Source organism: Haliotis asinina, chromosome 11, assembly GCF_037392515.1.
Source record: "Haliotis asinina isolate JCU_RB_2024 chromosome 11, JCU_Hal_asi_v2, whole genome shotgun sequence".
NCBI classification, from domain to species: Eukaryota; Metazoa; Mollusca; class Gastropoda; order Lepetellida; family Haliotidae; genus Haliotis; species Haliotis asinina.
This window is the reverse complement of record NC_090290.1, coordinates 9412226-9436651: the sequence shown is the minus strand read 5'-3', so window position 1 is coordinate 9436651 and position 24426 is coordinate 9412226. Positions and strand designations below refer to the sequence as shown.

At 39.1% G+C, this 24426-nt stretch overlaps 1 protein-coding gene across 1 annotated transcript in view; it reads left to right on the top strand.

Moving 5' to 3' along the window:
* Window positions 1–3984, top strand: part of LOC137256489 (mitogen-activated protein kinase kinase kinase zak-1-like) — a 31582-nt gene extending 27598 nt beyond the window's left edge. Inside the window, exon 21 of the mRNA XM_067794326.1 lies at window positions 2411–3984. Coding sequence (XP_067650427.1) covers window positions 2411–3984 — 1574 coding nt within the window. The remainder of the gene's footprint in view (window positions 1–2410) is intronic.
* The last annotated feature ends 20442 nt before the right edge of the window (window positions 3985–24426 follow it).

The window sequence follows — 24426 nt, the reverse complement described above, 5'->3', positions numbered from 1 at the left end:
TTCCATGGAAATGTCTCGGACTTAGTCTCAAACTGGAGGTATGGGCTTCGTTTCCGGAGCAGAACTCAAAAACCATTCAATATTTTTCAGCAAAACTTGGTATATATATATATCAATCGGAACCTAAAGTGGTGCCTTTTACTATTTCCAGGTTTTAGTGATTTATCATTTTCTCAGTTCCCATGGAAACGTTTTTGACTTACTCTCAAAAGTGAGAGGTGTGTTTCGTTTCCGGAGCAGAACTGAAACACTTCTTAATATATGTCAGTAAAACTTGGTAGATATGTGTGGCAGACCCCAAAGTGGTGGCTTTTGCTATTTCCTTTTTTTTTATGTATTATTTTCTCGGTTCCATGAACATGTTGCTGACTTCGTTTCCAGAGCACAGCTCAAAAACCATTTCATATCTTTCAAAAGATTTTGGCAGATATACGAGACAGATTTTGAAATGGTGACTTTTTCTGATTACCAATATATGGCATTTATACTTTTCATGAATTCCATGGAAACAATTCAGATTTGGTCTAAGAACACAATAAGTAACTGTCCTATGATTTGTCCTTTCAGATATGTGGGGGCCGGGGGGATATGTCATCTTCTGATGACTCTTGTTGAATATTGCCAAAGGGTAGTAACCAGATGATTCCACTAGGAGACGTTTAACACTCCAAGCTCAGTGTGTGCACATCAAATGATAGCTTAAAATAAAGCAAACCAGTTTTAAGTCTTGAAATGGTGTTTTATTTATATTTAGAGGACAGGCTAGGTTTTGGCAGGACAGGTAAAAATTTGACCAGTCAGTCCTGTGGACAGACTAGATTTTTATGTAATGCAGGGGGATAGACGACACCTCATCTCTCCGTCCATCCATAATCATTTTGTTTCCGGAGCATAACTCAAAAACTGTTCAATATTTTTAGACCAAAATTGATACATACAGTAATCTGAAAACAGTCGAAAACTTCCTAATATCCTTCAGCAAAACTTGGTGCCTTTTGCTATTTACATTTTTTTTTTTATTATTATTTTCTCAGTTTCCATGGAAACGTTTCAGACTTAATCTCAGTCAGAACCTAAAGTGGCGCCTTTTGCTATTTACTGACTTTTGTGATGTCTTATTTTCTTGATTTCCATGGAAACATTTTGGACTTAGTCGCAAAATGGAGGGATGGACTTCGTTTGCGGAGCAGAACTCAAAAACCATTCAATATTTTTCAGCAAAACTTGGTATATATATATATCAATCGGAACCTAAAGTGGTGCCTTTTACTATTTCCAGGTTTTAGTGATTTATCATTTTCTCAGTTCCCATGGAAACGTTTCGGACTTACTCTCAAAATGGAGGGATAGGCTTCGTTTTGGAGCAGAACTCAAAAACCGTTCGATATTTTCTGCACAACTTTGTACATATATCAGTCAGAACCTAAAGTGGTGCCTTTTGCTATTTACAGGTTTTTATGATTTATTATTTTCTCGTTTTCCATGGAAATGATTCAGACTTAGTCTCAAATTGACAGATGTGTTTTGTTTCCAGAGCACATCTCAAATACCTAATATCTGTCAGTAGAACTTGGTAGATATGTGTGGCAGACCCCAAAGTGGTGCCTTTTGCTATTTACAGGTTTTTGTGATTTATCATTTTCTCAGTTTCCATGGAAACATTTCGGACTTTGTCTCAAAATGGAGGAATGGGCCTTGTTCCTGGACCACAACTCAAATATTATTTAATATCTTACAGCATGGCACATATGTGAGGGAGACCACAAAGTGGTGCCTTTGGCTATTTACAGATCTGTGGCATTTATATTTTGCATGATTTCCATGGAAACAATTCAAAGTCAGATGATTTGTATTTTCAAATATGTGTGGGCCGGGCATTTTAATTTTAATATTGATTTAAAGTTTTCCCGGTTTCCATGAAAACAATTCAGACTTAGTCTCAAAATGGAGGGATGCTCTTCGTTTCCAGAGCACAACTCGAAAACCATTTCATATCTTCAAACAGATCTTGGCATATATACGAGACAGATCTTGAAGTGGTGCCTTTTGTTGTTTACAGATCTATGGCATTTATATTTTTCATGATTTCCATGGAAACAGTTCAAACTTAGTCTAAAAAACATCAAGTAACTGCCAGATGATTTGTCCTCTCAAATATATGGGGGCCAGGGGCATATGTCATCTTCTGATGACTCTTGTCTACATCTTTCCTACACTGCTCTAAGGCTATAAAATTTCTGAATTTCACTGTAACTTCCTTAGACACATTGTTGTGGCCTCCCAGCTGATTTTCAGCAGAAATCACTTTTACTTGTTGCCATCCCACTTTATTATAAAACACTGGCCACATGATACTGTTGTTGAACATGGAACTTTTGAACTACTCTTTTATAATGCATGTATGTTCCAGTGAAGTCCGACCTGTGGTCAAGTGTTGTGGCTGGGAGAAAGCCTTCCCTGACATCCGTCCAGCTGAAACCCATCCCTGGGACCAACACGTCACTCTACACCCCGCCCCCTTTTGACTGCAGCAGTCACAACCAGTTCCCCAGCACCCCTGCGTCCTCATCACCGAGCAATCCTGGCGATGACCAAGGTCAAGGTCAGCGTGGAGTCAAAGTCACATTTTTCCTAGAAGAGGAGTCTTCAGGGAGTAACGAGAGTGGATTTAGTGAGACTCCTCAGCCGCAGACTCCTGGGGCTGCCAAAGGAATGAAGAGCTATTCTGAAGCTTGTCGTACTGAGGACCAGGGAGTGATAGGGAGACAGGGTAGTAGCCAGATCAGGAAGAATGTCAGCAAGGGAGATCATGAGGATAGGCACATGAGTGAGGGGTCACTGATGAACGTGGCCAGTGAACCAAAGCATGGGAGTCCGCCTCATCAGGACCGTAACTATCGACGGACTGTTAGTGATGGGCCACCAAACAGGGGGGGGGGGAATAGAAGGGGAAAAGGGTTGTACATTGACAGGGGAGGGAGGGGCAAGGGGCGAGGTTACAGTGGGTATAGAGAGCAGGAAGGGGACATGTATGCATGGAGGGGTGGGTCTAGGTATAGGGGGAGGGGTTATGAAGGACACAGAGGACGGAATAGTGATGAGTTAAGGGGAATGAGGTATGATGGGTATAGGGATAGAGGACGGGGTACAGAAGGGTCAAGGGGACATGGTTCAGAGGGGCCCAGAGGGCATGGTTCAGATGGTTCCAAGGGGCGTGGTTCGGATGGGTCCAAATGGCGTGGTTCAAAGGGGTTCAGAGGACATGGTTCAGATGGGTCTAAAGGTGACAACTACAGACAGAGAGGGAGAGGTGAAGAGAGAGAAGGTAGGTATAGTCGAGGACCGCACAGGACAGAGCAAAGTAGTCAGAGAAAAGAGGAGTATGGTGAGAATGAGGAGGAATATGATAAGCGGGGTGAGGTGTGTAGGGAGGGTGAGGTATATGATAAGGAGGGCGAGGTATATGATACAGGTGTTGAAGGAAATTACAGAGGGCATAGACAATTGACAGGGGCTCATGGTTGGAGACAAACAAGCAGAGAGGAGTTTGAGGAAGAGGGAAAAGGGTCTGTTAGGGGGAACCAGAGATATGAGGAACGTGGAGCAAGGCACAATTGGGGCAGGGGTAGTGCAGGGAGGCAGGGGGCACGGATGGGGAGAGTAAGAAGCCGAAGCGGTGGAGGGAACACAGACAGTCAAGACTCAAGACTGCATCCTGCGGAACATTCTGACCCTCAAATTAATCAGGATGCAGTTCGAAAGAGCCCTGATACCTTGTCAGTAGACACTAGAGACATTCGCGAGGAAAGAAAAACCAGCCTGGAGTGGACTGAGATCAGAAAAAGTCGCAGCATGAGTCAAACCTCCAATAATTCCACTTACTCAGGTCAAAGTCCTAAGTCACGTAGTCCTCGAGGTCCGGACTCCCAGAGAAGAAATTACCCAACAAGTCCATCAAAGGCATCATCCATCCAGAACAGATAATGTGGTATTATACTAGGGTATTTCTCATGTGAATTGTAAATAGTTTTTTTCTAAGTTATTTTGACAAGTGTTTGATGCCACAGTGACGAATACTACATTTGTACTAAGAATGTTACCCCTGTCCATTATCGAAAACGTCATCATTTCAGGCTGTGTGTGTGAAGTTGGTCAGTATCTTCACTAGTGTGACACAATAACTGATCGTAATTATTGTTATGTTTATCAATGCAAAACAACCCACCAAAAACATCAACTTGACACAGACAGGGCTGCTGCTCATCCAGATACATGAACACCTGTACAAGTAGATAAAAGGACCCATCCATGATGCAAAGCTCTCTTTTTCATAGCACCATCTGAAGGATGACAACCAACTTTTCTCTCATCATTTCAGGTAATGTGAGTCTGAAAAACATTTAAGCCCATTTTGTCCAGATAATATCTTAAGCATCTTTAGTTTTATCGTATCGTGACTCATCTATTTATCTCTATCCTGTTCCGAAGAACAGTATAAGCAATACTTCATCATTATCACCTGGCACATTGCATACAAAACATTTGTCGCCTTTTTGCCCAAATCGTAAGCTTTTTAATTTTAACTTGTGCAGTGCTACTTACTTCTGTAAGAAGTTCATTAGATGCAGTGTATCAAGCAGCTGGGGTTACAAAATTCCATTGCCCCATGCTCGGGACAAGTCAGTTTCCTTTTCAGGCAATCTAATAAGGTACCTTACTTGTCTGTGGGCTGCTAGATAATTTTCACTTATGTTTTCAAACTGCAAATAAACTTGGATTTCTTTTCATATCTGCTCAAAATGTAGGTATTAAAATAAAGTTATCTTTCTTTGCTTTTTATCACTTTTTGTTAAATAGTCCAGTAAACATTAACATCAAATACCATCTCGATTTATTCTTTCATAATTTCTTCATTATGATTATGTCGTACATCAAGGGCAAGTGGAAAATTAGTCAGGACAGGTTACTTTGTTGGAGTCACTTACCCTGTAGCATGTGGATTTTGAAAAAACAAATTTTGAACCCCTGAGCAGCCAACAAGGTGTTGTTCTGGTTGGGCTGGGATTCAGACAGTATTATTTCCCTCCAGTTTAAACCATTATTGTTTCACAAGCAAGGTATTTTGGAAATGAAAGCTATCTGTTTGAAGAACCATCAATATTTCAAGCGAGGTGTAATCATTCTATACCTGCATGTTTGTTTCACAGATTGTACAAGTATTTAATGAAGTTTTACTGGGGCCATTATTATGGAGATATGGTAGCTGTCTGATTTGTTTATGTCATCTTTTGTCAGGACCTTGTACATACTCGTAGGTTACGAGTTTTGTAAAACATGGAATTATGGGAAAACAAAAAGATGAATCGGGCAATATGTAGTGAGGTGTGATCGGATGTTGTGTAATTGTACATATCTTGTTAGTCCATGATAACTTGACTCATGGGAGTCCACTTAGATGATGATGATGTTTGAGGATGTTTTTCATCCTTGAGATCCTTGTACAAAGCTGCAGTTGTTTTGGTCATGACTGGAGAGGAGGATCAATGTTCAGGTCGTTGCTCAGGAAGCAGTGAGCAAGTGGCATTATTTGTTCATGTTTAATGAATGAGGCAAGTCTTGGATGCTTCCCCTGATCAGTTAAATATGGTCAAGTGAGCCAAACCTTATCATCAGTAGCTTTAGCAACTTTGTCTCTAAGTTCTTCATACTTATCCACACTGTTAGACATTGCACCATATTGAACTGGTCTTTGCTCATTTCAGCAATGTTTTTGTAACATTAGGCAAGACCAATTTTATTTCTTTCTTTTTTTTTATGGATCAGCTCCTCATATTTTTTCAAGAGTAAGAAAGAAAAAAATTTAAAGAAATTTCCGATACACCAAAAATATAATACTTCTGGTTATTTTGGCCAAAAATGTGAACTTAAAAGAATTTTTTTGTTGTGTTTTGCCAGAAGTGAATTCTTTTCATATTTCGAAGGAATTAAATTTACCTTGACTAGTGATTTTATTTCTATTTTTTTCCCTCCAGTGTTTAGGTTTTCTGGGGACTAAAATTTTGTCAAACAAGAAATAAAATTGGTCTAGCCTTTTATTGGCTTTTTAAAACCGATTTTGGTCTATATTGAACATTCCCTCTGCTTTGTCATGAAAACTGATTCCCCATGTCACACAATGTTATTGATTATGCAATGTTATAAACTTTGTGGACATATTAAGTGAGCAGTGTGTTTTAATTTTTTAATCATATTTGTCGAAGTTGAACCAACCTCAAAATTGAATTGTCCTAATGTTTTAGAATTTATGAATATCCTGAGTCAATGGATTTTCTTTTATGGATAAAACTTGAATGCTTTTACTTCATGTTTTGCCAGTTTGTGTTGTCCTACTGAGATGTTTGCGTTCATCTTAAAAAGTCTCACACATGTTAAGAGAGGTTGTGTGGTAAATAGGATTGCAAGGTTATGTCAGGTTATGTATATTATTTCTTTATTGTCATGGTCTTCACCTGGTCATTTCTCTGTTGTCATAACTGGGTTATGTTTGTGACATCATGACTGGGTTATTGATATGTCATCTTGACTAGGTTATTTCTTTTTTGTATGAACAACCTATTACCAGGTTTGACTTTCAGTCTTGCTTTTCATGTCAGTCCTCAGCCTGTCAGCTTTCATTCTTTATGTGTGAATTGTCAGAACAACAGCCTCATAAAGGCGAATATGTCTTTGTGGTAAACTAGATATGATCAAGACCGTTCATCCATTCGTGTATGTACAGGTGTATTTTTATTACTTATGTAAGGAAGTCTGACCATAAGAATCAACATTGCTGTTAAGCAACATGTTACCATTGAAGGGATATGTCGTCAAGCAGTAACAAGTTATTTCACTAATGTGGGATGAACCTAGTTTAAACACCACCCTGGTGAGACAACCCTGGTGAGACTACTTGGGGTGAAACAACCCTGGTGAGACTGCTTCACGTGAAACAACCCAGGTGAGACTGCATTGGGTGAAACAACCCAGATGAGAATACTTGGGGTGAAACAACCCAGGCGAGACTACTTGGGGTGAAACAACCCAGATTAGACTACTGGGGTTCAAGCTGCTGGTGCACTACTTATTTGGCAACACCCAATTACATCAAAGTCCATAGTTTGGAAGGTTTTCTTTGTTCTTTGATGTCACACTCAGCAGTATTGCAGCAATATGAAGGCTTGTGTGGAAGTATGATAGTACAATTCTTGTTGCTTGTTACGTGTAACAGAACATCAAGTTGGTTAACCTGCCTGTAATACCTTGCCATGTGTAGGGACAATCTAAACATATCATCGAGTACTGCCCCTCAAGGCGAGCAGGGCTAAGGTGTCTCATGCACTATAATTTGCCGTGCTGAGGTGTAACTTTGGTGTGCCTTATGTATCACTAGGTGTCTCTGCACCACAGCTGCAGCGTGTGAAAGAACAGCTGGCCCGCTAGCCCAAGGTTAGCAAAATCCAGTAGGGCCAGTAAATGACAAAAATACACTGGCCTGATTAGCTTGTACAATTTCATGGGGTCAGTTTGTAAATATGGCACTCTCTCTAACATGCTAAGTTCTAACACACATTAAATCCTGCTATATTACAGTCTGACAAAAATGTTCATCATATTAGCAGCTTAATGATGAAACACTTATCATGCCGACATAATATAATATAACCTGCATAATGCATAATAGGCATAAATCTGCATAATATAACCAGTTTAACAGTATTAACCAGTTTAAACACGATGCACTGATTGAAAACCTGTATTTTTGCATGCATTCTGAAAACTTTGTAATACTCAGAAATCTTGGATATTTCCATTTTCCACAGACAAAGGTGTGGTGATGGTGATGACTGATAATGGTGATGATCGTTGTGATAAATGGTGACGTTTATGACAGGCATAGTTAGCCCGAGTGAGTAACAAAATTTGGAAACTATTTCGCACAGTGCTCACATGATGGGGTCCAGCGTTAACTGTAGGTGATCCATGACTGGTGGCATGACATGTTTGCTCAAAGGTGCATCACTCCCATCACAACTGCACATGACAGACATACGACACACCAATGGGAGGTAACTCTAACCATAGACAGGGAGCTAGTACTTAAGTCTGTACAGCTAATATGGACATTGATATGTAAACGTTTATAACAGGAGGTGTGTCATCTAATTTGGGTTGGTAATTTGTTCTCTCCATATCCCCAACCAATGACAAATACTGTGTACTAAAGGCAATTTGCCCATGGAGGATGTTTGCAGTGAAGATGATGGTATACTGATATTGGGGTTTTTTTTCCTTAGGGAGTTAAAATGCTCAGGTCAAATTTTGCTTTCAAGGTGCCTGTGTGTTTTTAAAAAAAATAAGTGTTCATGAGTATTTACTTAAGTACATTACACATTAATTTGTGTATATCACTTGATCTTGGCTACAGAATCACCCTACAGTCAGAAAGTCAGTGAGAGAGAAACACAACCAGCTGGCTATAGCTTGCAATAAGTGTATGGTATGTTAAGTGTATTTTATATGCTTGTTATGAAGTAGGCTCTTTTTGCCTGTCAGTGCCCTCCTGTCTCAGGTGAGGTAGTCTAGTGGCCTGAACCAGGCAATGAAGTGATCAACAGTATAAGCATCAATCTACCCATAGGAATCTGATTCTTATTGGTACAGTTGTTTGATGGATTTGTGTATAATCAGTCAACATTGGAACATGAAGTTATACACTCATAAGAATGGTTGTGGAATGGCAAGGAGGCTTCAAAATAATATTGACTGCATTAGCTAGAACTGACAGGTGTTACTATTTACTTATTCCTGGTTGATATGAAAAACAATAACCCTGTATTTTATCAAGTTCAAATGTTTGAAGTCAGCAGATATGGCAATTAAGTTCTGAAACAAAGAAGGTCTTACTGTCTGTACTCATTATTTGTCAAATTAATTTATCAACTTTAAGATGTACTTTGAGTGTAACTGATAAACAGCTCAGTTTCAATCATCAGCAACAAATATAAAGTAAGCATGTGCTGGTCATTTGCTAATCTATTGAAGAGAAGAAAATTGCTCTATGTTATTGAAAAAGATATGGCTGTTCATTTTAGTATGCTATGAATGCAAATGTAATTAGGGAAACACAGTTTTATTTTTTGGGTTTTGATTTTTGTCCAAGATAAACCTGAAGGCACAAGTGAAAAAATAAATGAAAAACAAATCACAATAGAAATATTTCTTTTATATACAAAAGTATTTTTTTCTTTTGAAAATTTATGAAGCATATTTGAAGCAAATACAGTCTATTTTTTTTAAGTTTACATTTTTGTTAAATGAAAAAGTAGGATTTTATTTTTTGTGCATTGAAAAATCTTTATTATTCTTTTTTCTTTTCTTTGTATTCATGAAAAATTACAACAGATCTAGACATCTATCCATAAAACAAGAAATAAAATTGGTCTGGTCTTGGTTAACAGCTCATACTGCAGTCAGGGGTAGCTTACAGGTTCCTGGGTGACCTTGAAGAGTACTGATTAGTGTCTGGGTTGTAGTCATACGAAGGTGTACTATTTTGCATGTTAGGAAAATTGTTTATATGTATGTTGTTGCTTATAGTTATATTTTGCTTGTTTGTTTGTGTCAGAGACCATATTTGTTTGTGTCGGAGACCATGTATTTATTGGTATATGGTCTCTGTTTGTATATTATTCCCAATGTATGTTGAAAAAGGCAGAATGACAACAGAACATGTATTGACAGAACGAAGGATGACACAGCCATAACCACCTCACAATACTACTTTAATTTTGTGTCACCTCAAGGATGGTATGTGCAATGAATTTTAAGAAAACTGAAACGAAATTTCAAACTGTTTTTGCTATGCTTATGGTAGACACTGATGTGACACTGTGGCCTTAGTATAAGTTCAGCAATATCATGTCCCACATATGCAACTGCCCAAGTGCTCATGGACACTGGAAATGGCCTCTCATCAGGGCCTTTTTTTACAAATTTCTTGAAACTTCAAGGTTCGGAGATGAAATATATAGATATTAAGTTGGAGTTCCAATATAATGATCTTGAAAAATTCAACTTAGCATATTGAAAATTTCAAACTAGAGTCTTGACATTTCAACTTTGTATCCTGAAATTAACCTACCCTGACTGATATAACCAGTTTAACTCCCTTACTTAAACATAGGCTCATTGTAGTCTTACTTGAACACAGACTCATGGTTGTCGGGTAAAATACCTTTGATCATCATTTTACCTCACTTACTTTCATATAGACTCATGATAGTCAGTGGTAAAATACCGTGATCCAGTAGATTTTAGCCTTATTGTATGAAATGACTCTACAGAGCTTTACGGCACTACATGTACTTAGGGCATTGAGCAGTCTCAGTGTTTAATATGTTCCTCATCATAGTCTTCTGTGTATGATAAAAACGTGACGAAGAGAGGTTGAGACAGGGTGAATGGAACATGTCCACAGTTCATGTTTTATCATAAAATGCCTTGCTTTTCCATGTATGTTTGAGAGATGGACGTGATGTTAGTCCCATAGGGATGACGTGTGAAGGCAGATAATCATCCATTGCATAATGTGATACAGTGCCCTCACAAAGCATATCATTGGTCCTGTGAATCTATTTTAGTGTCTAGTATTGCAGTGACTGCTGGCTTTGTGGATGCAGGTACATCTTCACGGTGGACATTTTAAATTATTTTTACATGTTGCAGAGAAAATGTCTATCATGCCAAATAAATTATTTTTGAAATATTGCTCATGTTGTTGTTTGAAATTTTGTGATAGTAAAGTTCTTTCACTGTATTGGGTTCCTGTACAAGCAAAACTTCAATTCAAAATTTTGACACTTCGAATGCTATCATCGGTCAGCTGAATGATCTTCACAAATAGACCACTTAGATCCGATTGAAGTACCAAAGAGGCGGGATCAGAAGATCAGGCATGCTGACTTGATTGATGCATGTCATTGGTTCACAGTTGAGCAGATCGATGCTCATGCTGTTGATATTGGATTGTCTGCTCCAGATCTGATTATTTCCGTACTTCTGCTTATGGAATATTGCTGAGTAGTCTAAAACTAAATTCACTCACTCAAGGAGACAGAAATTCTGAATCCCTTGACATTTTTAAGACCGACTTCAAAACCAGTCTCTTTCGATTGTTCTGTACTCACTCGACATTTTTTGTCTCATTACAATTTCATTTATTTGAAATTGCAAATCTTGGAATGGTGCAGTAGAAAGGTGGAACATGCACACACGATTAGCAGGATGTAATGGAATGGTGCTGAGCAGTAATAGACTTGCAAATCACCAAAAGCATGTACTCCAGAAACAATCGTGCAAAATGCGCAGCATTGGAACAGCAAAATATTCACATTAAACTTCAAGTCAGTTTTGGACAAAGAAGCATTGCCCACTAACGCGTATGACCACCATAGCACGAATGAAAGCTTCTACGCGTCTTTGCATTGACTAAAGGAGCCTTTAAAGTTGTGTAATGTTCCGATATTTTATTCAATAACGCCTGTTCAAGTTCATGAAGAGTCTGGGGGTGAACATGGAGACCGCCGCAAACAATAATAATGTCCCAAGCAAGTTTAGTGGGATTGAGATCAGATAACCTTGCAGGCAAGTCCATCAACAACTCTTTCTCAGGCATCTGTGGACGGGCATTATCGTCCATATGTAACGCAGAAATTAGGACACGCTTGTTGTACCAGAGGAATTATTACAGGTTTTCAACGCTCAGACTGCATGTGTGACGAGTGGAGCACATTAATGCCACACATTTTACATGATGTTCCTGAGGATGAATGTGTTCCACGTGATGTTATCAATGTTATTAGATAAATCAATTTGACAATCATTAAATGTGTGTTCTTTGAACGTTTACCTATCTATGACATGCCGTCATAAATCGCTATCGAGATTGCTAAAGATATTACACTGAAAATACATGTTGCTTATTATTGTGAGGAGTGTATAACTTGTGAACACCCAAGAAAAAATCGCCTAGGACTTTTTGCACGGACTCCATTTTCGTTTGTAGCAGCATGAGCAAGAACTGCGCCTGGAGTTAGGGTGAGTGAGTGAGTGAATTTAATTTTACGCCGCACTCAGCAATACTCCACCTATATGGCGGCGGTTTGTAAATAATCGAGTCTAGACCAGACAATCCAGTGATCAACAACATGAGCATCAATCTGCGCAATTGGGAACCGATGACATGTGTCAACCAAGTCAGCGAGCCTGACCACCCGATCCCGTTGTTGTCTCTAGGATGTAGAGGATTTAGCTACTGCGTTTTGCTTCAGTTTGTTGAATTTCATTACCTGACGGGACTTTATCTTCTCCTGAAGGGAAGTGTTGTTGCTGGTAGACTGGTACCGGACTTTCTGTACGAGGTCTGGGTGGAGCGTGGATTCTAGTTGAGTCGATTTCTGAAGATCGTCCTCGAGGAAGGGTTTCTTGCGTTTGACCTGTTTGGACTTGTGCCTTGAAGAATCTACTGCTTGTAGGATCTTGGAGACAGCGAGTGTACATGGCATGATGGGGGATGTGAGTTCGTTGGGAATCAGGTTGTTCTCTCTGCATCTAAGTAGGAATGAAAGGTGGTGCCTGGTTTTGATGATCTTGGAACTGGTGGTTGGGTTGATGTTAAGGATTCTCTGACTTTGATGACAGATGTCACTTGTTCCCAAAGGCGTAGAGCGATGCTCATGATGTTGATCACTGGATTGTCTTGTGTAGACTCGATTATTTACAGACCGCCACCATACAGCTGGAATATTGCTGAGTGCGGCGTTACATGACAAACCAACCCACCAGACAACCAGTTTGTTTTTTCTCGGAAAGGAGAGAAAAGTCATTCTTCGGATCAGAATACAGATGCCAGTCTTCATGTTGAGTCCGCCCAGGCCGGCAGAATGTTCGCTGTATTGACTATTCCTTTTGAAGCGTCCGTTATAGGTCACGGAAGGTGTCAAGAGAGCAATGTCGTTGAAAATAACTTTCTCTAGTAAAGAATAAAAACCAGAAGCGCACATACAATCCTTGCCTCATGTCCGCGTTACTTCGCGTGTGAAATGGCCAGAAATGCCTGGGAGACGTACGTGGGTTGTTACGTACACTGTGTACCCATAGGAGGATCCAGTGACGGGTGCGCATTATTGACTCCTATATTTAATGGCTATTGAAACTCACATGGTTTCTCATCGACAGTGCAACGACCGTCTGGTATCAAGGGAGGATACAGCTTATGTTGTAAGACGAGTTGCTAACTCTTGAAAATGAAATGTGTACTCCTACCCCCTTTTTCAGTTAGCAGCCCACCTTTCCCCCAAAGCTCCATCCTCCTCTCGTACCAGACGATCGGGACACTATCGTTGAAGAACAACATCACTCCAACAAGGGATCGAAAGTATGAGCACCAATACACTACACCGCGAAGACGTGGACAGCCAGTCAAATCACTGACGCAAACATGTCAGCCCTGACGTCAGGGGTGGTTGGGTAGCCTCGCTCGTCACGCCGAAGGCCCATTCTCGTGTCCCGCCGTTATATCTTCTTAAAAAATGTAGGGGAACCTGAACTTGACATACGTTTCAAGGACAGACATCTTATGAACGCACCACCATTTCCCCTCATTACCACCCCTAAACACAACACATGATATGCACGTGCACAACGCAGTAGCGCCATACACGTGCATGGGGTCCCATTCTTGATTTTGACGTGTTTTCAAGAAGGTCAAGAAATCACTTAGAACATTAAGTTTGACACTCATCTTGCATCGCACATTTGTTAGTGTTTGTTTCTAGTCGTTTGTATTAAAATGAAAATCGTATACAAGCAAATTACATGCCATACACCAGTCATCTTTCAAAAGCGACTACATTCCAAATAACTATGGTTGTAAGGAAGTGCAGATGGTGATGCACTCTCAAAACATTCAATAATATCATAACATCATTGATTGACTCCGATAAATCTCCTAACTATTTTTAATCGTAAATGAAAAAAAATTAAGTTCCCCTTCTTTTTTTTGAAGAGTATATTACAGAACATTGCTGAAACCGGCTTAAAACGTTACTCACTCGCATAAACGAGCATCTGGTGCCCTGGTCGAACCAGGTCACATGGGGGTCAGTTTAGACTGAGGGACACGCAACACAATAATACATTTAACTTCCGATCTGTACAACTTTTGCCTCAAATATAATTATATGACGAATGGAGTAATATTTCTGCTGAACAAGCCAGATCATTTCATCAAAGGAGATATAAAGGTAATGTTTTTCTGAATTGATTTAACATATGCCTGGCATTGTTTAAACATATATGGTGCCCATTTTTCTAGACAGCTGTCTTAAGGAAACCCTATTTATTTTAAAAACATATTATTGTACACCTGTTTATGTGGGCTTAACAGGTTTCGAAGCATTTCCACCACGGTGCTAAATATGTTCAATAGTTTCTATTTTCGCTATGGAGTAGTGGAAATCGTGAAATGTTTATGGTCAGGGAGTATTTTCACGTTGTCTGACGGAGTAATGGCTAACTGGTTTAGAAAGGACATTGGTATGAGGAAATAAAATATTTAATGTAATACAAACACAACCCCGTATAACAATAGCCTTGAATCCATCCTCGAGTAGCTTGTCTCCGTCATGTTTTGAGAGAAGTGGCGCAGCAGTCTCGTTCAATACAAGGTGGCCACGCACATATTCTTTTAAAAATTAGTGGATATTCCATATTGTGAGCATACCACTAGACAATGCCTGTGCATATGAGAAAAAGTAGTTTATATCCATATAGATGAATCATTTCCAAAGGAATGGGGGAAAAATTCTCACATTTTCCTTTCAGATCTCTTAATCATCTGGTTCTCCTTGGTCCCGTAACCCATGAAGGTCCCGGGGTAGAATAGGCCTTCAGCAACCCATGCTTGCTGACTTGGTTGACACATGTCATCGGTTCCAAATTGCGCAGATCGATGCTCATGTTGTTGATCACTGGATTGTCTGGTCCAGACTCGATTATTTACAGACCGCCGCCATATAGCTGTAATATTGCTGAGTGCGGCGTAAAACTCAACTCACTCACTCCTTGGTCCCGTTAAGATCCGGGGTAGAATAGGCCTTCAGTAGACTAACAGCTGTTCTGAAATGAACATATTTTACTAAAAAAATGTTCATAGTGAAAAAAAATAATTTAATGAAATGGAGCCCTAAGACTTTCTTCATTTTCAGGAGCTAAGGAAAGCTAGACTTGCCACATTTTCTAGACTTGCGTGGGCTTTCTTGGATATATATATATATACTTCAGGGTCTGTACGACAGACTAAGGCCTTCAGCAACCCATGCTTGCCATGAAAGGCGACTCAGCTTGTCGTAAGAGGCGACTAACGGGATCGAGTGGTCAGGCACGCTGGCTTGGTTGAGACATGTCATCGGTTCCAAATTGCACAGCTCGGTGTTCATGCTGTTGATCATTGGATTGTCTGGTCCAGACTCGATTATTTACAGACCGCCGCTATACAGCTGGAATATTGCTGAGTGCGGCGTAAAATTAAACTCACTCACTGTTTCTCCTTGGTTTCGTTTGTATTTTGTCAATCTTCTGAATCCATTGTCCCCTATTTTTTTAATGGTAGATATCAGACAAATACCATGAAGATGTCAAACAGGCGTTTACGTGAACAGTAAATGACGGATTGCCTTATTTCCGGTGTATAGTATAAAAACTATCACAGTAGGTATCCAAATGCCAACTTCCGAACCCGGAGCTTCTCGCTACATTTCATTACATCTGCATGACATGCACCTCACCTCTCAACACGCATGCTTTATAGTATATAGTAAATTCTGGTTTTTGCCAGCATGTTGTACTGAGACGCGGCATGCGTTCACGGATATGTTGCTTTACGCCGCAGTGGACATTATCCCAGTCGTAACTCGCTATGTCGGGAGAACGAGTGGATGACAGCATGCACCCCGCTGACCCGTGAAGGTCCCGGGGTAGAATAGGCCTTCAGCAATCCATGCTTGCCATATAAAGCGACTATGCTTGTCGAAAGAGGCGTCTAAAGGGATCGGGTGGTCAGGCTCGCTGACTTGGTTGACACATGTTATCGGTTCCAAATTGCGCAGATTGATGCTCATGTTGTTGATCACTGGATTGTCTGGTCCAGACTCGATTATTCACTATATAGGTGGAATATTGCTGAGTGCGGCGTAAGACTAAACTCACTCACTCACTTTGTTGCCCAAGAGATCATATGGGTTGTATGTGACATAAAAAAACTTACGCTTGGGGATCTAAATTAGGAGTGTACGACACCCTAACCGTTTTCATGGTATTCACCCAAGTGTATCTCCTGAGGTGAATGACCAGCTCCAGATATATATCTACTCATAGATCAACAGTATCAAACTGATACGCTCTAGAAACGTGAAACAAATAGCACTGTATCATGACAAAGCAAACTGGTACCAGCACTTTCTGTGCTTAATACTGTATCCAAATTTCGCATGCGGTTGCTACTTGAAGTCAATATCAAGTACAAGTATCAATATATGTCAATAATCGAAAATGCAGCAGACAATCGACTGATTGATATTTTGAGCTTACAACTGATATTCGGTGGACGAGGTCAGGACCGATCCTGTTACTCGCCTGTTACGACAAGCATGGGTGGCTGACCGGTGTATGTAGAAGACACAAAATTTGCCATGATTTCTCCTGAAGCAGAGATATATTTTTTTGTTTATGTGGTTTTTTTTTTGTTGTTGTTGTTGTTTTAGTTTGTTTAGCGCAATATTCAGCAGCAATATTCCAGCTATATGGCGGCGGTCTGTAAATAATCGAGTCTGGACCAGACAATCCAGTGATCAACATCATTGACATTGATGTACACAAGTAGGATCCGATGATGTCCACGAAGTCAGTGAGCCTGAAGACCCGATCCCTTTAGTCGCATCAACATGGGTTAATACCGATGATTAATTCTAGCTTTTATTTGGAAACCTTTCGCTGAAAGCTAGAAATAGTGGTGTAGTTCTGACAGCTGAGGTTCGACTGGCACCAGATCCTGACATGTAAGGGGGACAATTCTGCTAATGTCTCATGTCTTGAGTTCAAGCGAGTGTAAAATTGAGTATTCTGGGTTATTCACTACATAAATTCGGAATAATTCGATAAAAATAATTTCGGTATGTTACTGTTTCCAATGATTATGACATGTTTCACCTGACGTGGCACCTCCTGAGTCGACATTGGAGTAACTGCGCCTAGCACCATATCCCCGTGCATTCCCCTCCAGTGAATCATTTTTCAGAAATCCAATTTTCTTCAAAGATGGCATTTATGTTTTAGGTCCGACCGTTCATACTCAGATTCCTGTATTATGGTGTATAGATTTTTTTGCGAGGAACTTAAATGCACTTAAGTGGCTTAAAATCAATCGTAACTATTCAGTCTGATCAGAAATGGCACGTTTTAATAATGTGTATATCATTGCAGGAATTCCAAGGAGTCTGGCACTCCCGGAGAATGTTTTTTCTGCAACAAATAAGAAAAAGTGTAAAATCTCAGTCACTCAGTCGTTCTGTGGTTACGATACCCTGTATCCAGTGAGTGAGTGAGTGAGTTAGTGGGTCGGTCGGTCGGTGAGTGAGTGAATGAGTCAGTAACTGGGTAGGTGGTTGAGTGAGTGAGTGAGTGAGAGAGAGAATGGGTCGGTCGGTGAGTGTGTGACTTAGTGAGAGGGTTTGTCGGTGAGTGAGTGAATGAGTCAGTGAGTTGGTGGGTGGGTTGTTGAGTGAGTGGGTCGCTGACTGAGTGGGTCGTTGAGTGATGAGTGAGTGAGTCGTTGAGTGAGTGGATCTTTGAGTGGGTCTGAGTGAATGGCTATGTGGTTCGGTGAGGGTATGATTGAGTGGGTCGGTGAGTGAGTGAGTGTGTCGGTGAGTGTGTGAGTGTGGGTCGTTGAGAGAGTGAGTAATGAGAGGGTGAGTGAGTCCAGACCGTCTCAGTTTGATGATAATCTTTTCCTCCTACCTCATTTAACTCACTGACTCTTTGATAATGTTCTGTAAATATCAGATCCTTCGTGATTAGTAGGAATATCGATACAAAGCGATACCTGACGCAACGACACGACTCATATCGATACAGACGGTGACAAAAAAAAGTTTATTCAGTTTTCAGTAATTCAGTGTCCGCAGAACCACACGGGCTTCAAACTTTGTCCGCAGCCTGGATCTAACCTACGTGACCCGCGGCTTAAACCACAAAGCCACTCGCCTGTGCCTGTGCATCCATGCAGTAAACTCACGATAACAAAGACAAAAATCATCGGTTTGTCCAATAGATGTCAATGCCAGTCGGCACTATGGCGGTCGTGTTGTTCAATAATACCCTGTTGGTACTTCACTACGCATGTCCACATACCCGACCAATCAGAACCTCGCCACTTAATCTGACGTCACACCAAAGACGCTAGAAGTTATGATGTCAGTGTGCAATATCCTCACATATGTTGATGACACTCAGTAAGTCTTTCCGATTGTGAACTGATGGTGATCTGTATGAATTCATTAACACTTTATCGTCAGGCAGTGTTTAAATGAAACAGTCTAGCGCCAACGTATAGTAACAAACGTGTACAGTTGAGTGACAGCGTGCTGTAAGACACGCATACAGTCTAGTATTTACGTGTTGTAACAAACGTGTACAGTCTAGTGGCAATGCGCTGTAACAAACATGTACAGTTGAAAGATAACATATTGCAACAAACATGTGCAGTTGAAAGATAACAAGTAACAAACATTTACAGTTATACGATAACATGTGACAAACATTTACAGTTGAAAGATAACATGTTATAACAAATATGTACAGTCAGATATGTGCAGTATGTGGCATTAAAGGTAAACAGTCTAGGGACGGTGTGATGCAACCAATGTGTACAGTCCAGTGAAAATGCGCTGTACATAACAAGTGTGAATTGTCTAGTAAAAAGCATTTTAACAAACATGTACAGTCTAGTATTTACGTATTGTAAGAAATGTTTACAGTCTGGCATATACGTATCGTGAGAAACGTGTTCAGTCTAATATTTACGTATTGTAATAAACAAGTACAGTTCAGTAGTTTCGTATTGTAACATATGTGTACAGTTTAGTATTTACTTGCTGTTACTGTTGAGGGTTACATTGAGTATAGACAGTTTAGTGACAATGTGACGCAACAAACGTATACAGTCCACTGTAAAAGCGTTGTAACAAACATTTACAATCTAGTATTTACGTATTGTAACAAATATGTACAGTCTAGTAGTCAGGTTGTAACAAGCATGTACGTACAGTCTAGTATTTACGTATTGTAACAAATGTGTACAGTCTAGTATTTCCGCATTCTAACAAATGTGTACAGTCTAGTATTTACGTATTGTGACAGGCATCTACGCACACTCTAGTATTTACGTATTGTAACAAATGTGTACAGTCTAGTATTTACGTATTGTGACAGGCATCTACGCACACTCTAGTATTTACGTATTGCAACAAAAGTGTACAGTCTAGTATTTACGTATTGTAACAGGCATCTACGCACACTGTAGTATTTACGTATTGTAACAAATGTGTACAGTCTAGTATTTACGTATTGTGACAGGCATCTACGCACACTCTAGTATTTACGTATTGTAACAAATGTGTACAGTCTAGTATATACGTATTGTGACAGGCATCTACGCACACTCTAGTATTTACGTATTGTAACAAATGTCTACAGTCTAGTATTTACATATTGTGACAGGCATCTACGCTCACTCTAGTATTTACGTATTGTAACAAATGTGTACAGTCTACTATTTACGTATTGTGACAGGCATCTACGCACACTCTAGTATTTACGTATTGTAACAAATGTCTACAGTCTAGTATTTACGTATTGTGACAGGCATCTACGCACACTGTAGTATTTACGTATTGTAACAAATGTGTACAGTCTAGTATTTACGTATTGTGACAGGCATCTACGCACACTCTAGTATTTACGTGTTGTAACAAATGTGTACAGTCTAGTATTTACGTATTGTGACAGGGATCTATGCACACTCTAGTATTTACGTATTGTAACAAATGTGTACAGTCTAGTATTTACGTATTGTAAGAGGCATCTACGCACACTCTAGTAATTACGTATTGTAACAAATGTGTACAGTCTAGTATTTACGTATTGTGACAGGCATCTACGCACACTCTAGTATTTACGTGTTGTAACAAATGTGTACAGTCTAGTATTTACGTATTGTGACAGGCATCTACGCACACTCAAGTATTTACGTATTGTAACAAATGTGTACAGTCTAGTATTTACGTATTGTGACAGGCATCTACGCACACTCTAGTATTTACGTATTGTAACAAATGTGTACAGTTTAGTATTTACGTGTTGTAAAAAATGTGTACAGTCTAGTATTTACGTATTGTAACAAATGTGTACAGTCTAGTATTTACGTATTGTGACAGGCATCTACGCACACTCTAGTATTTACGTGTTGTAACAAATGTGTACAGTCTAGTATTTACGTGTTGTAACAAATGTGTACAGTCTAGCATTTACGTGTTGTAACAAATGTGTACAGTCTAGTATTTACGTATTGTAACAGGCATCTACGCACACTCTAGTATTTACGTGTTGTAACAAATGTGTACAGTCTAGTATTTACGTATTGTGACAGGCATCTACGCACACTGTAGTATTTACGTATTGTAACAAATGTGTACAGTCTAGTATTTACGCATTGTGACAGGCATCTACGCACACTCTAGTATTTACGTGTTGTAACAAATGTGTACAGTCTAGTATTTACGTATTCTGACAGGCATCTACGCACGCTCTAGTATTTACGTATTGTAACAAATGTGTACAGTCTAGTATTTACGTATTGTGACAGGCATCTACGCACACTCTAGTATTTACGTATTGTAACAAATGTCTACAGTCTAGTATTTACGTGTTGTGACAAATGTGTACAGTCTAGTATTTACGTGTTGTAACAAATGTGTACAGTCTAGTATTTACGTGTTGCAACAAATGTGTACAGTCTAGTATTTACGTATTGTAACAAATGTGTACAGTCTAGTATTTACGTATTGTAACAGGCATCTACGCACACTCTAGTATTTACGTATTCTAACAAATGTGTACAGTCTAGTATTTACGTATTGTAACAAATGTGTACAGTCTAGTATTTACGTGTTGTAACAAGTGTGTACAGTCTAGTATTTACGTATTGTAACAAATGTGTACAGTCTAGTATTTACGTGTTGTAACAAATGTGTACAGTCTAGTGTTTACGTGTTGTAACAAATGTGTACAGTCTAGTATTTACGTGTTGTAACAAATGTGTACAGTCTAGTATTTACGTGTTGTAACAAATGTGTACAGTCTAGTATTTACGTATTGTAACAGGCATCTACGCACACTCTAGTATTTACGTGTTGTAACAAATGTGTACAGTCTAGTATTTACGTATTGTGACAGGCATCTACGCACACTCTAGTATTTACGTATTGTAACAAATGTGTACAGTCTAGTATTTACGTATTGTAACAGGCATCTACGCACACTCTAGTATTTACGTATTGTAACAAATGTGTACAGTCTAGTATTTACGTGTTGTAACAAATGTGTACAGTCTAGTATTTACGTATTGTGACAGGCATCTGCGCACACTCTAGTATTTACGTGTTGAAACAAATGTGTACAGTCTAGTATTTACGTATTGTAACAGGCATCTACGCACACTCTAGTATTTACGTGTTGTAACAAATGTGTACAGTCTAGTATTTACGTATTGTGACAGGCATCTACGCACACTCTAGTATTTACGTATTGTAACAAATGTGTACAGTCTAGTATTTACGTATTGTGACAGGCATCTACGCACACTCTAGTATTTACGTATTGTAACAAATGTCTACAGTCTAGTATTTACGTATTGTGACAGGCATCTACGCACACTGTAGTATTTACGTATTGTAACAAATGTGTACAGTCTAGTATTTACGTGTTGTAACAAATGTGAACAGTCTAGTATTTACGTATTGTAACAGGCATCTACGCACACTCTAGTATTTACGTGTTGTAACAAATGTCTACAGTCTAGTATTTACGTATTGTGACAGGCATCTACGCACAATCTAGTATTTACGTATTGTAACAAATGTGTACAGTCTAGTATTTACGTATTGTGACAGGCATCTACGCACACTCTAGTATTTACGTGTTGTAACAAATGTGTACAGTCTAGTATTTACGTATTGTGACAGGCATCTACGCACACTCCAGTATTTACGTATTGTAACAAATGTGTACAGTCTAGTATTTACGTATTGTGACAGGCATCTACGCACACTCTAGTATTTACGTATTGTAACAAATGTCTACAGTCTAGTATTTACGTATTGTGACAGGCATCTACGCACACTCTAGTATTTACGTATTGTAACAAATGTCTACAGTCTAGTATTTACGTATTGTGACAGGCATCTACGTACACTCTAGTATTTACGTATTGTAACAAATGTGTACAGTCTAGTATTTACGTATTGTGACAGGCATCTACGCACACTCTAGTATTTACGTATTGTAACAAATGTGTACAGTCTAGTATTTACGTATTGTGACAGGCATCTACGCACACAATAGTATTTACGCATTGTAACAAATGTGTACAGTCTAGTATTTACGTATTCTGACAGGCATCTAGGCACACTCTAGTATTTACGTATTGTGACAAATGTGTACAGTCTAGTATTTACGTGTTGTAACAAATGTGTACAGTCTAGTATTTACGTATTGTAACAAATGTGTACAGTGTAGTATTTACGTATTGTGACAGGCATCTACGCTCACTCTAGTATTTACGTATTGTAACAAATGTGTACAGTCTAGTATTTACGTATTGTGACAGGCATCTACGCACACTCTAGTATTTACGTATTGTAACAAATGTCTACAGTCTAGTATTTACGTATTGTGGCAGGCATCTACGCACACTCTAGTATTTACGTATTGTAACAAATGTGTACAGTCTAGTATTTACGTATTGTGACAGGCATCTACGCACACTCTAGTATTTACGTATTGTAACAAATGTCTACAGTCTAGTATTTACGTGTTGTGACAAATGTGTACAGTCTAGTATTTACGTGTTGCAACAAATGTGTACAGTCTAGTATTTACGTATTGTAACAAATGTGTACAGTCTAGTATTTACGTATTGTAACAGGCATCTACGCACACTCTAGTATTTACGTGTTGTAACAAATGTGTACAGTCTAGTATTTACGTATTGTGACAGGCATCTAGGCACACTCTAGTATTTACGTATTGTGACAAATGTGTACAGTCTAGTATTTACGTGTTGTAACAAATGTGTACAGTCTAGTATTTACGTATTGTAACAAATGTGTACAGTGTAGAATTTACGTATTGTGACAGGCATCTACGCTCACTCTAGTATTTACGTATTGTAACAAATGTGTACAGTCTAGTATTTACGTATTGTGACAGGCATCTACGCACACTCTAGTATTTACGTATTGTAACAAATGTCTACAGTCTAGTATTTACGTATTGTGGCAGGCATCTACGCACACTCTAGTATTTACGTATTGTAACAAATGTGTACAGTCTAGTATTTACGTATTGTGACAGGCATCTACGCACACTCTAGTATTTACGTATTGTAACAAATGTCTACAGTCTAGTATTTACGTGTTGTAACAAATGTGTACAGTCTAGTATTTACGTGTTGCAACAAATGTGTACAGTCTAGTATTTACGTATTGTAACAAATGTGTACAGTCTAGTATTTACGTATTGTAACAGGCATCTACGCACACTCTAGTATTTACGTGTTGTAACAAATGTGTACAGTCTAGTATTTACGTATTGTGACAGGCATCTACGCACACTGTAGTATTTACGTATTGTAACAAATGTGTACAGTCTAGTATTTACGTATTGTGACAGGCATCTACGCACACTCTAGTATTTACGTATTGTAACAAATGTGTACAGTCTAGTATTTACGTATTCTGACAGGCATCTACGCACGCTCTAGTATTTACGTATTGTAACAAATGTGTACAGTCTAGTATTTACGTATTGTGACAGGCATCTACGCACACTCTAGTATTTACGTGTTGTAACAAATGTGTACAGTCTAGTATTTACGTGTTGTAACAAATGTGTACAGTCTAGCATTTACGTGTTGTAACAAATGTGTACAGTCTAGTATTTACGTATTGTAACAGGCATCTACGCACACTCTAGTATTTACGTGTTGTAACA